The following is a 17,185-nucleotide window of genomic DNA, read 5'->3' as shown; positions in this document are numbered from 1 at the left end:
GTCAAGTGAAGTCAGAGAAGGGAAAGGAGAGGTAGACTGGGTAGCGGGTGAAAATTGAGAAGTGCTCGAGGCGGAAGGAGAGATTGTCATGGCTCCGATACCATGTAAAACCACAGGAAACAAAAGAAGAACTTAAGCATTGTTCTGTTGTTATTTCTTTGTGTAAACACGACTGCTTTTGTATGCATCTACATGTAAGATATACAACTTGATATGGATTCTAGAGGTGCAATAACACTTGGATACAAATTGATAATTGCTAAAACCTATCCATATTCGGATTGGGAAGGACACGGTCTAATACTATTAAAGTTAGTCCAATTTAATGAATTATTTCAACAATTTGGCTATCTTTGCAAAAGTGATTCATTTTCTTAAAAATCATGTATGTATATCCAATGCATGTTCATATCGATTAGACTTTGAATTAAACTATTAACTCAACTTCATAATCATATGATACTTAGATCATTTACAACATTTGAGAAGATATAATCTTAAAATTGTCTCACAAAATTTGGCCTTAGCCTGGAAAACTTGAAATTTGTTTTGAAAAGTGTTCGGACTTAAAATTAATCTGAACATTAGCCCAAAATGTTTGAAAATGCGTCAGAAATTCTCTTGTCTCCATGCTGAAACTAGAGAGTTGTTATATTCAATGTTTGAGACTATTCTGAAAATTCCTTTTTCATCCCGAGATATCTTATCTTTTGGTGTAAAAATCTGAACAAAATTGTTTGTTTGGACTACTATAAAGGCGTATAAGAAAAGAATTGAACACTCAAATTGAATGTTATGAGTTATGGCATCCATCCTCATACATTTGAGACTCCATTCGTATTTAAAACTCGGAGACTTTAAATTGACCTGACATTTAACTGGTAATGTGAGGTTGACTTAGTCCTACATTGACTTATTTGAAAAATGAAAACAATTATTGAGTTAAACTACTAAATAAAATTAAAATAGCTTGAGCTTAATTTAGGCTCTGCTTTGGGTCTTCATCTGGTTTGAGAAAACTAGTCGTCGATATTTTTTCCTATGCAGAGATAATATTTTTCCATTCCAAACAGTAGAATTAAAATAAACAAAATACAATGGGTCAAGATAGTAGAATTTGAAAAGATATTACCAATGTATTACGCTGATTATCTCACTCACCCATAAAGATTTTATGTCTTTCTTTTTCCTTAAGTTTTCTGGCCAATATCATGTTCTTTGTTACTGAAAATGAAGAATTTGAGGTGTGGACTGAGTCAGAAGCAACAGGGCTCAGAGTTCTTGATAAGGTACGGCCAGAAAATCTCCTAAAACTTTTCCTAACCTCGAATCACACGATCCGGTAACAAATTGAATAAAAACTAAGCTATTAGTTAGTACTCACACACCTGTTTCACTAGCAAAAAATAATCCATGCACATTTGTGGATGTAATAGTAGTTAATTACAGACAGATTGGCTAATGGAAATGTAAACATTACTAGTACTGCTTTTTATACATTGGTTTCTACCTTTTTGAGCTAGTTGTAAGTAGTTCACTTTCAAGTGTCACTACCCATTCCTGAATGATAGAGTTGACTTCCTCTGGTTTCTCATCATGTGGGCAATGGCCTGAAATATGGATAGTGCAACATAAGAAAATACAAATAGATTTATTGGAGGAAATAGAAAAATTAAAGCTTTCCATGAATTACCAGCATTTAGCTCTCTGATTACAATTCCTTCACAGTGTTCTCTCAGCATGGCTAACCTTGAATGCGAGTCAGAAAGTGGATCTTTCATTCCCTAACAGAATACAGCAAGATAAGCATTAAAACTAGTGAAATGATAAGTTTCATGCCAATAGATTATATGAATGTATTACCTGTAATACAAGTACTCTCTTCTCAAATTCTTGCAAAAGATAATTAAGAGGGACAGAAAGATCAAAGCTGAAAATACTTTCTAAGACCACCACTACACCGGGGTCATAAGACTGGAGATTTGTCAAGGCAGTGCATCATAATAATAATTATTTGCAATACGATAGTTGTAGCACTTAAAATATTGTCCCAAAATATACTTGACAAGTTAAAAGATCACAGATAAGTGTCAACAAGGATACTGCTCGCAGCATCTCTTGGATAAGCCACTCGTCTGCACGATCACTTCTCTGCAGAAAACAAAATTAGCTGAGGCTAACCAGGTTATCAAAGGCAACAAAAACACATGATGTCAAAATCTAAAGCACACTTACAATTGGATAGCAACTTCTCACTGTGTTCCTAAGATTCAAACGCAAGAACACTGAAAGGAAACGAGCACCTAGCCAGGCTGCTCCTGAAGTTTGCCTAGCCTAAAATATACAACAACCTCAATTTTCCATGAACCTTTCGTTTAAATGTTACGGTTAAACATTAGGAAGAAAGTCTATAATGATTAGATTGACAGGTTCACATTTCTTACATCAGAATGGTATGCACCAGAATATCCAGGAATAACATTGCCAGCACTGTTCAAAAGGATCAGAGACTTCACCAAAGCAGGCCAAAGACGAGTAACAATGGCGGAAAAATAGCCTGGTTAGCACAATCAACAAGACTAATTAAGAACAAAAGATGGAAAAAAATAGCAAAATCAATGCAAAAATTAGTGACTGGTGCATTTCTCTTTTTGACCGCTAAACGTCCTGGTACATACCACCAATTGAGTTTCCAACAAGATGGACAGGTTCTCCCACTACTTCAATTATGAAATCTCCGAGCAATTTAGCCCACACAACTTCAGTGTAAACAATATTTGGTTTTTCTGATTCACCAAACCCCAGGAGTGTCATCGCCCAGACTCGATTTCCACCTTGCGCAATATCATGTATATTGTCACGATAATGGCTCCAAAAAGCACCAAAACCATGCACAAGAAGAAGAGCAGGGCCTTCATCCCCAGTAAGTGTATACTGAAAACACACAATAAATGTCAGTAGACAACATCACAAAATAGATAGAGAAGTATACTACAATCTTCAAAAATCTCACTCACATGAATCAAATGGCCATTCCATCTCCAAATCCTAACACCGGAACTAGCTTCCTTACTTCTTAAAGCCAACAGCGTATACCACTATGAAAGCAAAGAGGTTCTTATTCGTCAAAACTTTTATCAGTAGATCCAATAACATTCATATTTTGATTCAAAATACCTCTATTGAACACACAGTATCAATTGCTGCAGCAACTGTTTTGGCCGAGTATCCAAAAGGTGATATAAATCCAGCATTTCGTTTTTTCTCGTATTCAATCGCTTCATAATACACTCTTCTTCTGGAAATTATTCCAAGAAGAAGAGCAGATCCAAAAAGGGCACCAAATGAGGCTCCTTCCCGAGTTTCAGCTGCACGCAGTTTTTCATGTACCCTGGAAAATGAAGCGAATTGGCAGCAGTTAACATTCTTTCCTAGAAGTCTAATGTTTCTGTAACACAGTGTTGTTAAAGGCGAGCGCCATCTCGCCTTTGGCGAGAGGCGTGGCGTGGAGAGGCTGCAGTGCCTTTTATGGCTGTGGCGAGCAGCCCTTCAAAAGGCGCGCCAAAGGTGAGAAAGGCGCTAATGGCGCCAAGGAGAGGCGCCCAATTATGGCGAGGCGAGATGCCTTTTTTTAAAAAAATAAAAAAAAGCAATTAAAAGAAGTGGAGGACTTAAATGAAAATAGCAGCTAGGGTTTTTTTTTGCCTCCTCCTCTCTTCTCCTTCAAGGTTTCAGGTACGTCTCTTTCTCCTTCTTCTTTTTCTTCAGTTCTTCTTCTTTCTTCTTCTTTCTTCCTCCTGTATTTTCGACTTCTGCTTCTTCTTCTGTTCTTCTTCTTTCTTCTTCTTTTTTTCCGGCGACAACTGCCCTATTTCCGGCCACCTCTGCTTTTTTTTTTCCTTCTTCTATTCTCTTCTTCTTTTTCTGTTTTTTCTCCTCTGTTTTTTTACCCTCTGTTTTTTTCTCCTCTGTTTTTTGCTCTGTTTTTTTCTTGAAGATCTTGAATTTGAATAGACTTTTAGTATTGCACTATTGCTTTAATTTTAGTGTTGCTTGTCTTGTCACTTATGAATTATTGAGTCATTGACTCATTCAAGTTCTAGACTTTTAGCATCTACTATCTACTTTTAATTTTTGAATTGAAATATTTGCTAATATGTTATTGCTAGTGAGATTTTGATTATTTACATATGCAATTAAATATTTTAATTTTTTGGTATTTATTGGCGCCGCACTTCAAAAAGGCGAGCGCCTCGCCGCTCGCCGCGCCTTAAGGCGAGGCAGGCCTTTGTCGCCTTTTGTCGCCGCGCGCCGTCCAAAACAATGCTGTAACATAAATCTTAATTACCATAAGCCAAATAGTGCAGATACAACAGAGGCTGCAGGTAGGAGACAAGCAAAGCAGTAAATTACAAGGCCTTAAAACTTCTAATCGAGGGGTCTCAATGCCCATACTTTCTGTTTTGTTTTCATCAATATGTTCAGCTGACAATCCTTGTCATCCGATGTCCAGTGTCTTCAGAAAGCCCCAGTTAAGTCACACAGTAGGCTAAGCAGTTAACCTTTAGAATTCTTTCTCAATATATATTGCACTTACAACAGCTTCAGATTTGAAATCTTGAACATATTCAAAGAACCTTACAGACCTAAGGACGGTGAATAGGAACTATAAATCTACTGAAATCATCTTTCTCAAAAGCATTACTACATGCATCCATGTCTATTTGAACTATATTCTCTAAGAAAAGATTGATTCCCAGAAATAATTATCAGCACAAAATACTATGAGCGGATACTTCCGCATATCTGATCTTAATGTTGGAAGTGATATCCATCAACGGGAATAGGACACTTGTAGACTCTGTCACTCTGCTATAATAGCTAAAACAAATGATCCTGAAGTGACTGATTTCAAGCTTTCTAACGCAATCCAATATTGGTTTAAACTAATATCTTTTGTTTATAACCTAGGAATCCCCGAGGGACAGCTGGCACTACGTGAATGTTGGGTCTGCCCCTCTATCCTGCTCCACTTAATTCACAGATCGTGTCTTACCACTGAACCAAAGCCCTTAGAGCTTGTTAAAATTATATCTACAACTAAATGAACTCAAAAAGCTGTTCAAACTTTTCTCAATGTTCATTGGTATAGACTATAGAGGGAGTAAATAAATAAAACTGTGGTTTCAGACAGTAAGAAACATTTATAAATATATGAACATATCTCGCCTACAAATATCTGAGAAGCTTTGATCAAGCAACCAAATGATTTCATAGGATTAAGTGACACATAAGGAAAAATAAGAGGGGACTCATACTCCTGCCATTCATCTCGGGAAGTGCCCTCCAGATATCTCAAATATGCAGACAAAGCATCCAACACTAGGCTTGTACCACCTCCCACTATATTTCCACATTGTGTTACAAAAGCTGACTTTACAGGTCTCTTCCTCCGAATTTTCTTGAGAGTTGAATCACTTAGACTGTTTTCATTGAACTCTTCCTCTCTCAGACCTTGAACAACACTACTCAGAGTTGCAGTCTGGGCTTTCTGCAATTCACTTGTAGAAGATCTGTTTAGGGACGTGCCAGCATTGCCATCTATATATTTCTTCAAATCTTCTAATGTGGGCAAAGAACCTATTGCATATATAAAATGTTGTGAGCAAAGCAAAAAAATGATAGATATCACAAGAGTATTGCACAGGGAAAAAAGTTGTCAGATGATACCCCAGGACAAGCTCAAATCTGCTTTTGGTAACACTTGGGAAGAAAGAGGTGACGTAGAAGGCAATTTGAGCTTCTTGAATTCATCGTATGATTTCGGCAAAACCTTTAAGCTCTGGAGAAGTTAAAAGTCAGGAACTAAGAATTTTCTCTTTTTCCTTCCTTACATAAGAAAAAAGCATTAGTACCTTGATATCATAAAATGGAGTGTTCCATATTACAAGTTTTGGGGTCCCCGATATCATATCCAAGGTCTCTTTTACACCTTGTACTATTCTCCATAAGTCAAACTCTACCTCCTCCTCTACAAATATGTTGGCAGCCTTGACCTGTTCCAATCCTTGGATATAAGTGGATGACTGCCTCATTTGAATAAGCAAATATAATATGTAAGAACCTCTTTGACGAGCCCTTCTATGACATTCTCCGCAGTCCCGAACCTGATCATCAGATTAGATCCTTGCTCCTTCAGTGAACTCTTCAGATCCTCCAGCGCAAAAACAAGTAATTCCAGCATCTCATCAGAAAATCCTGTGTTAAAATGTATTACATTAGGAGGCTAACTCATCTATTAGACACAGCCAGGCTTACAACAACAACAACAAACCCAGTGTAATCCCATAGGTGGGGTCTGGGGAAGGTAGAGTGTACACAGACCTTACGCCTACCTTGAGAAGGTAGACAGGATGCTTCCGATAGATCCTCGACTCAAAGAACGATGGAAAACAGGCAGTAGCAACAAGCAGATACAATAGCAAGCTAATAAGATAACCGAGGCTAGACAAACAATAGGAAGTAATAGAAATCCAAAAATAAGGAAAAACAAGAATAATACTAATACTCTGAGAAAGGAAAAGAAATACGCCCGATTGCCTACTAACCCTCTACCCTAATTCTCGACCTCCACACCCTCCTATCAAGGGTCATGTCCTCGGTGAGCTGAAGTTGAAATAAATTTTGAAATGTTTGCACCCTTGAAATAGCATTACTTTAAATCACATACCCATTTGAAATAAGAGTGTATATACGTACAAATCCATCTGACAATGATTAGACACTCCACATAATTTTGGATTACATTTTTATCCTTAAACTTGAACAAAATACACGAGTAGTTCACCTGACTTTTAACAAGTGGATAATACTAACCATTTGAACAGAAAGAACTTTTCGTGACCTCACTTGAAGTTCAAAAAATCTTGTCACTCTTCTGCTTTAGCTATCTTCAATTAAAGATTACCAATTTACACAAAGTAAGAACATCACTATTTATTTTCAGTGCAAAAAAATTAATAAATGGGTACCTAGCTGCAACTAAACGTAGATAATCACAAAATGAAAACCAAAAAATTCTTTAACTATTTATTTTGGCAAAATACATAGATAGACACCTTAACTTGGCCTCAACTGGCAACTAAACACTCCAATTTTGAGAATGCACATCTAGACACCTAAACTCATCCCAACTGTGTCAGTTGAACACTCCAACTTAAAAATGATCATCTAGGCACTTTCAAAATTTATGTGTCAAGTTGGAGTGTTCAACTGCACAGTGAGGATGAGTTGAGGTGTCTAGATGTACATCCTCAAAATTGGATTGTTTAGTTGTCAGTTGAGGCCAGCCAATATGTATTATGCCTTTTTTTACACTCTCGCTAAAGAACTTTGAAGAATTAAATTTAATTCAAGTTTTAAACTTTGATGTGATATTTTCTCATCTAAATACTTTCTTGTATAATCACCAAATATAACACATAAATAAAAGGAATAGGGCCGGTTAAGAATGTATACTAACTGTCAAGAATGCGGGGATCGAAGATGTATAAAGGTACAAGTGTCCGATGCATAGAAGAAGCTAAAGCAATCCCAGGGTGATCGTCGAGACGAAGATCGTGCTTGTACCATACTATAGCTCCTGCCGCATTATCTTTCTTCACAGCACCAGGTGCTTTCATTTTCACTGACATTACACAAGTACAACAGAAAGAAGGAGTTTTGGGGACTGATAGTGAAAGAAAACGGGGAAAAGAAAGAAGAGCCATGCCCATCGATGTAAATAAATAAGGGTTTGATGGGACTGCAAATCCATTAATGTTTTATATGCAACAAAATTGAAGGGGTTTTACATGCTTCTTCAACTGAGGTGGTCTTAATTGTGGCGGAGAAAAGAAGCTGAGATTTTGAAAAGAAAGAGATACAGAGTTGAGGAGGCCAGTGCACCACGGACATACACTTTGGACATACTACAAATTTTTCTTTTTTAAATAAGTAATGTTATAAATATCCCAAGTAGTGGATATCCATTAAGTTATAAATATCCCAAAATATCTCAAAATATCTCATGTCCTGTTGCTCCTATAAATAGGATGCACAGATGCAATGTTGAAAGAGCAGAAATAATATAATCTGATATCTCTCTACATATTCTCTTTACATATTTCTTCTGTGTATTTACTTCATAGTTTTATTTTATATTACGTTATCAGCACGAGCCTTAGCCATCTTGAGCAAATACTTTGAAAGTCTCGAAGGTGCAATTCTTGGAATTACACTGAGTACAAGTTGTTGCCTCACTGGAGATAAAGTAAAGGACTTGCAGTACTTATTTAGTCTAAACAGTTCAGGTAACATGTTCCAAGTATTTTTCTATCTTTGTTTTGATGGTTGATTGTTGTTGACTTTAACAACTACGAAAATTTTAAACTGATTTTTGGGAGAAGCTCACCATCAGCGTAGTAAGAACTAAGAAACATGGCCTTTCTTTTTTTTAAATATTACTATGGAATATAGCACTTCGGCCTCTTTTTGACAAAATATCTTGAAACCAAAGTTGCTGAAGACCTTATGCCAATATTCTACTGGAAGGTTAGTTCGCAAATATGAAATGATTAAATGAGTTTATATCAGTGAACACCAGAAGTGGTAATATTTTTACGGGCTTATTGTGTTTATGATTGAAGATGTGTTAGAGAAAAATTCTTCACATTATATGTATGTCTCGATTTGCTCCTGAAGTAGCAATATCTTAAAAGAGGCTATAAGCTATCACGATTTGATATGCTTAAGGCACGTTCAAATAATTATGTTTTATTCCTGAAGAATGAAAACTTTTGATAAATGTTGCAAATATAGATCCATTCCCTGAAGTGAATGTGATAATATATAGTAAAGCCTATAAATATAAACGTGCATTTGATTGTGAAAATATTATGATCCATCTCCAGAAGAGGTAGAATAATTGAGAAGAAATATTCTGAATATTATATGTTTTTCTCCCGAAGTACTAAACTCATAATTTTGCTCCACGAGTAGCAAACTTTGAATTCTACTCCAGAAGTAGTAAGCCTATGTATTTACTCCTGAAGTAGTAAGGTTTTTAATTCTACTCCTGAAATAGTACAACTCTGGAATCTACTCCCGAAGTAGTAGAATTCAGAAATTTACTCCTGAATTAGTCAACCTTTAAACTTTACTCCCGAAGTGGTAAAACTTGAAACTTTACTCCCGAAGCAGTAAAACTCTGAAACTTTACTCCTGAAGCAGAAAGAATTACCAAAATATCTGAGAAATACTTTGAAGCAATATTTTCTTGTGTTTGAGCAAATTAACGAGCTATTGATGAGCGTCGTATTTCAAGCACATTTAAATAATCAGGTTTCATTCCCCGAAGTGAATGAACAAATACCACAACTTATCTCCTGGAGGGATAAAATACAAGGAATGTAGATGTTATATTCTGGTGGTATGAAAGTCAGACATTGCTATATGTACCTGTCGTACGTCGAAACATATTTCTAAGGCAAAAGGAAGAAGAGTAGAATGCTTTCTCCTATAACCACATTAATACATTATGGTTAGTTGTTATTGATTTCCTTGAAGGAAATAACAATTAATGTATTTCTTTATGAAGGATTTGATTATTATGTGTTTGAGCTTAGATACAAAATTCTCAGTTAATGATGAATCTCCCTGAAGGAGATGTTTGAAATATTGAAGTTTAGAATTCAATGTTTATTTCATGACACCAGTAGTGTCGAAATTTGCTTTAATGGTACCAGAAGTATTTAAGAAATATTTGGTAATAGAAATTAATGATCAAAGACTCCAGAAGAGCTAATTATTTATTTACAAGTATCATGACACTAGCAGTGTCCAAATAATATATGATTATGGTGAACAAATTGATGTCTCTCGAAGAGCTTATATATGATAGTACCATTCATCTCAGATCATAATTATTTCGATCGGAAAATAAATTATAGTAAACCTGAAGTTTACTAGCGAGAAAAATGGTCATCATATTGAGACTACAGATGATTGGAAGATTGAATATCTCCAACTTATTACGGGTAGGGTCACGTGTGTAAAGCGTTACCCGAGCATGATGAGATCGCATGTCACAATAAACCAGAAGTTTTGACATAAAATTTTATGCAATAGTAAACCAGAAGTTTATTAAAAGAAATAGCACTCGTCATAGTAAACTTGAAGTTTACGGGTACAGATAATTTTATCAGTTGACAAGACCATTTTGATCGTCCTGATTTAAATCTGATGTGCTAATTGAGTATTAAAAAACATATTGAAGAACTAGAAGATTCTTCAAGAATTTGTTTGTGTTGCTTGTTCTCATAATAAGTTGATTACACCAGCTAATGTTGGGACTGAATCCCTAAAATTCTGAAAAATATAAAAGGTGAATGTGGGCCCCTTCACCTGCAATGTGATGTCTTAAATAGATGTATCTATTTAAGACAGTCACATGTATGTTTATTGTCAACTGGCAGTTTGACATTTACAAAGTTGCTTGCTCAAAATAATTGAGTTGGAAGCACAATTTTCAGAATATGTAATCAAGACAATCATCTTGATAATGCTGATTTATATCTAAGTTGGTTTGGCATTGGATGCCTCCATAATACAGCTAAACCATTGCTTATGAGAACAGAGTTTCAGATGTTGGTCTGAGATATGATATATTGCATACAACAGCACTTGTATGCTTCAGATCAATAAATTTTGATAAATTCTCCCCTCATATTTGGTTCAGGGTCAGGAACTAGATATTTTCATCTTTTAGCATTTGATGTGCGGTATATGATTAATGGATATACCATGATGCACACAGATGAATTTTCCCAAAGAAAATGGGGACATATGTCACTAAAATAAGGGGGAGAGAATAAGCAGCTAAGAAATATGTTGTGAATTATCATCAGTATGATCCTCAGATAATTCAAGTCAAATGCTGGAAGCATTTGCTAACCCAACTATTTCATATTTCATCTGCAAAATGCTCTTAATGTCCCTGAAGGACAAAGTCTACAGCGTGCATGGAGCATGGTAGACCAATCGATTCCAAATATAATAATCCTTGAAAAAGGGAAGAGCAAATGATCATAATAAGGAGGCAATGTGCTCTTGAAGAGCTACGACATAACACTTCATAAACCTTATAGGAGGTTCAGGTACCTGAAAATAATGAAGTGATAAGATCTCAGTAAGTTATGTCGAATTGCGAACCGATACAACATGATATCTTGTCGACAATATACAATATAGCGCGCAATATTGTATAAGCTTGTGAGGATTTGATTTCTACGTCTCTTAAAGCATGTTGACGTAGAATAATTACCAAGTAAAATGATCCATCTTGGTAAACGTAATGTTTATTGGGCCAGCAGTCCAAACAACAGAAGATGTCACATTAATTATACTGATGGATGTTGTCGCGGCCTATGTGGCTTACTTGATGAAATTTATATGAAAATTCCTGAAGGATATAAAATACCTGAAGCATTTGGTTTAAAGTCTCGGGAAATGTATTCAATCAGATTACAAAGATCATTATATGGTTTAAAACAATCAGGGCGTATGTGGTATAATCGCCTAAGTGAGTACTTGATAAATGAAGGATATATAAATGATGCCATTTGTCCATGTGTTTTTATTAAGAAAACAAAATCAGGGTTCATTATACTTGCTGTTTATGTTGATGACATAAACTTCATTGGAACTCCAGAAGAGCTCCAAAAGGTTATTGAATATTTGAAGAAAGAATTTGAGATGAAAGATCTCGGAAAGACAAAACTCTGTCTTGGTCTGCAAATTGAACATTTCGCAAAAGGGATCTTTATACATCAATCTGCCTATACTGAGAAAGTTTTAAATCGGTTTTACATGGACAATGCACATCCTTTAAGTACTCCTATGGTTGTTCGCTCACTTGAAGTGAGCAAAGACCCGTTCCGACCTCAGGAAGAAAACGAAGAGCTACTTGGTCCTGAAGTATCATATCTTAGTGCAATAGGTGCACTTATGTATCTTGCTAATGCTACAAGACCTGACATAGCATTTTTTATTAATTTGCTAGCAATATATAGCTCTTCTCCTACACGGAGGCATTGGAACGGGATTAAGCATATATTGCGATATCTGAAGGGAACTAGCGATATGGGTCTGTTTTATACTAACAAAGGTAGTACAGATGTTGTTGGTTATGCAGATGCAGGTTATTTATCTGATCCACATAAAGCTCGATCTCAAACGGGCTATCTGTTTACATGCGGAGGTACTGCTATATCATGGCGATCGACCAAGTAGTCCATTGTTGCTACTTCTTCAAATCATGCTGAGATAATCGCTATTCATGAAGCAAGTAGAGAATGTGTGTGGTTGAGATCAGTGATACATTTCATCAGAGAAAGATGTGGCTTGAAGTGTGATACAAAAATGCCCACAGTATTATATGAAGATAATGTTGCATGCATAGCTCAATTAAAAGGAGGTTTCATAAAAGGAGATAGAACAAAGCACATTTCACCAAAGTTATTTTTCACGCATGATCTCCAGAAGAATGGTGATATTGATGTGCAACAAATCCGTTCAAGTGACAATCCTGCAAATTTGTTCACTAAATCTTTGCCAACTTCAACTCTTGAGAAGGTGATATTCAAGATTGGAATGCGAAGACTCCGACATCTGAATCTTGGTCTTCGTCAGGGGGAGTGAAATACGTGTTGTACTCTTTTTTCCTTAACCAAGTTTTGTCCCATTGGGTTTTCTTGGTAAGGTTTTTAATGAGGCAGCTCTCAAAGCGTATTTCTAGATATGTGCACTCTTTTTCCTTCATTAGGAATTTTTCCCACAGGGTTTTGTTTTTTAATAAGGTTTAACGAGGTACATCATCTATTAATGGACATCCAAGGGGGAGTGTTATAAATATCCCAAGTAGTGGATATCCATTAAGTTATAAATATCCCAAAATATCCCAAAATATCTCAAAATATCCCATGTCCTGTTGCTCCTATAAATAGGATGCACAGATGCAATGTTGAAAGAGCAGAAATAATATAATCTGATATCTCTCTACATATTCTCTCTACATATTTCTTCTGTGTATTTACTTCATAGTTTTATTTTATATTAAGTAATTATTTTTTGGTTAGCTTTTGAAAATGAGCTTTTCAAGTTAAATTTAAATTATTATTTTCAAATAAAATATATGTTCTATTATCATTTTTCAAGTTTAACTTTGAAAACATTTTTTCCCAAGTTTCAACCTGTAACAACCCGTTAGGTCGTTTTGAGCTTTTGGACTCTTTTTTCCCAAAGTACCTTCATGTAGCTTTAAAATGGTATTGTTGACTTGCGGGCATGGGTGAAGCGATTCCCGAGGCAATCGGGTGAGTATCGGAGAAGAATTAATAAAATTGGAAGTTCTTTAGTTAAGGAAATGGAAAAGTTTGACCAAAGTCAATATCGGAGGTTAACGAACTCATATCGGAGTTTCATCGGTTCCATGAGGTCCGGAAAGTGATTTATGACTTAATCGAGAAGCTAGTACGGATCCCGAGGGGCTCGAGTGTGATTTGGACCTTTGGTTGAAAAACTAGTTAAGTTGAAGAATTAGAATTGATCACGGTCAACATCAGGTCAAGACGACCCAGGTCGATGTTTTGAGTGCACGAGAAGGTTCGTAACATTTTTTAAGACCTAAATGCATATTTAATATGTGTCCGGGATGTTCTAGATGAATTTCGGGGGTTGAATTGGAGTCAGAGAACTTAAGAGACAGTTGGTTTTGCTAGTTTGCTGGTGTCAGCAAATCCTTCTTCGCGTTTGCGGGTGGACTATCGCCATCGCGGAGAAGGATGTTAGGAAAGTGTCACGTCGCGTGTGGAGCATCGCGTTCGTGTGGGATAGTTGGAGTTGGGTCGGGACGGGACGGGACAGTGAGTGTCACGACCCAACTAGGGCTGCGACGGGTACCTGATACTTGTACCGAGCACCCCCTATCTCATATCGTATTCTTATTACTAAGTGGGCCGTATGAACTGCACCATATTTTTTTTCTGTTCTACTTACCATTAACACTAGTAGCATAGTTATAAACATAGGCTAACAAAGTCGGTTAGCACTTTATACAACAACGAGGACCATCAAAAGTACAAAACATCTAACTGTACATATCTGTCTACGAGCCTCTAAACATAGTACACATATACATAGGAAGGGCCGGGTACTGCCGTGCCCGAATATATACACAAAATAGTACCAAGGGACTGAGGCTCCGAGACAACTGGAGCGCTGCCACATACTGCTGATAGAACTCCTAGGAATCAGGTCCGTCTACCTGCTGACCTGCGCGGCATGAAACGCAGCGTCCACAAGAAGGGACGTCAGTACAAATAGTGTACCGAGTATGTAAAGCATGGAAGATAATACAACAGAAACATAGAGTATGATTATCAATATCATAGGGTCATAGGACATATAATGAGACGAGAAAGTAACCTGTACATCGGATTTTTTTTTTCAGGCCGGATACCATGCATGCCTGTCCATCTTTTGAAAACATTTCTTTTTCATATTCATAGAAAATAGAGCTTATTTCACATCGTATCATGTCATAGCATATCATAGTATATCATGTAATATCATAGCACCGAACAATGTCGGCTCGCCCACATAGCACTGAAATACATCGGCTCGCCCATATATCCCGCGTCCGGGCATCCCGCGTCCAGGATGATAAGCCAGCTGACCTGGTGGCAATGAAACATGTTTCCCTTCCCATTCCCCATGTATCCTTTCCCCCACCCCATGTACACATTCATATCGCATATACATATGTCATATAAGTATGCAGGGGGGCCCAAAGAAAATCATATAGCCATCGGATTGACGTAAGGTCGGTGACCTCCGATTACGTTATGGAACAATCGTGATCGCTTTGTCTCACCTTGAAGGAACGAGTATTTTAAGGCGAGATTACCAACGGAGAATAGTGTTAAAAGAAACATAGAATGAAATCATGGATGTCATAGAAATCAATTCATCTGCTTTAGAACCTTTAGAGGATGGTATCATAACCAAGGAATAGAATTAAAACCAAGAACTAATTTGATACTTTCATATTCATATTCATATTGGGTCCTTAGCTTAAGACTCTTAGTCATGGAATCATTCTTGTCATACTTATCATAGACGTATTCTCTTCCTTAGCATCATCGTTATCATGGTCGTCATATACATATTTCCATTAGAATGGTACAGTACTTATCGTTTGATAATCGGAACAAGGATCAAAAGTTTCCTTTGGATTCTACTCCAAAATAAGTCAAACGGAGCAATAGGGAAAATCCGGGAACAATGGGCCCACCTCGGGCCGAATGAGGTAGCGTACACAATTTGCATATGTTACATGTCATGGCGTTACTTGTGAGGGTTTCAAGGTAGTCGGGTCCTATTTATGCAAGTTCTAGAGGTTTAGGAAGTTTTTCCAACATTTCACACAATTTCTAGTTCAATTCTTCTGAATGAAAAAGGGGAAACTTTAGGTACGGATTCTGGAGAATAGGGTTGTCCTCGAGGTTCATATCCAACCTAGTATGCCTAAGACATGCCAAGAAAGAAAGGATAAGACCTTACATACCTCTTTCCGCTCCTTATGCTATTCCAAATTCAAGTTGCAAATCCGCCAAAATCTACAAATTGGTCACATTTACCAAACTTTGGTTAGAGCATTTAGAATTGGAATCTTAAGATAATACTCGGCTACCGAAATTTCGGCAGCACTTCCCCAGTAAATACATCATCCCCGAAATTCAACTTAGCCAATTTTTGATCAACAACAATCCGGGAATTCAACCCGGCCAAACTATCAACATAATGTCAACAACCATACTAACAATTTCAATAACCAACCCAAGATACATTCTAACACTTCAATTAACATACTACTTCCTTCAAGACTTTCCAACTCCAATAAAAACAATAACAACCTTATAATATATATTCCAACAACATCATACTAATATCATTGTTTTCCATACATGTAAGAACATAATATTCAATTTACATAAACTTCAACCACAAGTCTCCAACTACCATAATTTCTCTAAGATCATTAAGCTTTTTATTAGTAATATGGAATCCACAACACAACAACCAACATACTAATCAAAACTTGCCCACCATTCCTTCATAATTCACCAAATATACACGACTATACATGTGATATACAACTCACGGCCAACATCATGCACACATGGCTACAACTTCACTAGAATCATCCAACTTCCATTATTAACATAGTATTCTTTATAACCACAACTATCCACTAAATAAAATAATTAAAACATGATTTCCACACACACACATATATCACACCTCACGGCCACAACATGGTTTTTCTCTTCCATGATTTTCATCCACTTTTACATGCTACAACACACAAAATCATCCATAACATATAAGAAAAGAGTTAGACCTTACCTTTTTCTCCACTTCTCCACTTGATTAAAATTGGCAACTTGTATGATTATGGGTTTTTTTCTTGTTTCAATAACAACTCTACTTTGTTAAGGACCCTCCACTTGGAAGAAAATGATTTTTGAAGAAATTTTTTTTTTTTTTTTTTTTTTTTGGTCTTGAACTTGGCCGAAAATGGCCTTGGAGATTTTTTTTCTCCTTCTTCTCTTCTTGAGACTTCTTGAAGTTTCTAGGAAATATTATGAGAATAAAGATGAATTAGTCATCTTTTAAAGCTTGTCCATTAAGCTTTTAATTGGGCCTAAGCCCACCCATATGGATGGCCCAAGTGGCTTATTGATTCCAAGCCCAACCTTTTCTCCCCCTTTTTTTTTTTTTTGTTCATGAAAAATAATTCCCAAATTCCAAATTTGCCCTTCGTCTTCCTCCATAATTCCACGAGTCATATTGCGAATTTTCCTTTATGCCCTTGACCTTTCTTAATATTCCCACTTCAAAATTTTCATAAACAACTTGTATGCCAATCAAGATCAAAATTATAGTCTTGCTCTTGACCTTCCGCCATTACCTTAAATTATCCAAATACGAAAAAATGTGGGATATAACAGTGAGTGTTAGCCTTGCATCAACAAAGGGTTAGTTTGGGTCGGGATGCTCTCTGCGAGAGTGTCCCGTGTTCGCG

At 36.5% G+C, this 17,185-nt stretch overlaps 1 protein-coding gene across 2 annotated transcripts; it reads right to left on the bottom strand.

The window, feature by feature from the left end:
- Window positions 1–1,373: 1,373 nt before the first annotated feature.
- On the bottom strand, window positions 1,374–7,971 carry LOC132644073 (uncharacterized). 2 transcript variants are annotated; one of them, XM_060360623.1, is made up of 14 exons: window positions 7,523–7,970; window positions 6,125–6,258; window positions 5,916–6,056; window positions 5,731–5,842; window positions 5,319–5,640; window positions 3,178–3,391; window positions 3,018–3,098; window positions 2,679–2,934; window positions 2,445–2,557; window positions 2,236–2,334; window positions 2,104–2,151; window positions 1,864–1,974; window positions 1,694–1,784; window positions 1,374–1,610 (listed from the first exon to the last, which is right to left on the bottom strand). In XM_060360623.1, exons 1-14 carry the CDS (start codon window positions 7,773–7,775, stop codon window positions 1,507–1,509), a joined length of 2,079 nt encoding a protein of 692 aa, XP_060216606.1. In that variant the 5' UTR covers window positions 7,776–7,970; the 3' UTR covers window positions 1,374–1,506. The 2 variants fall into 2 exon arrangements, with proteins under 2 accessions (XP_060216606.1, XP_060216607.1); XM_060360624.1 differs by lacking the exons at window positions 1,374–1,610; window positions 1,694–1,784 and having other exon boundaries at window positions 1,879–1,974; window positions 2,104–2,146; window positions 7,523–7,971.
- Between the last annotated feature and the right edge of the window lie 9,214 nt (window positions 7,972–17,185).

This window comes from Lycium barbarum, chromosome 6 (genome assembly GCF_019175385.1).
Source record: "Lycium barbarum isolate Lr01 chromosome 6, ASM1917538v2, whole genome shotgun sequence".
Taxonomy (NCBI): domain Eukaryota; kingdom Viridiplantae; phylum Streptophyta; class Magnoliopsida; order Solanales; family Solanaceae; genus Lycium; species Lycium barbarum.
The sequence above is the reverse complement of the archived record's forward strand: the minus strand, read 5'-3'. Positions and strand labels throughout refer to the sequence as shown.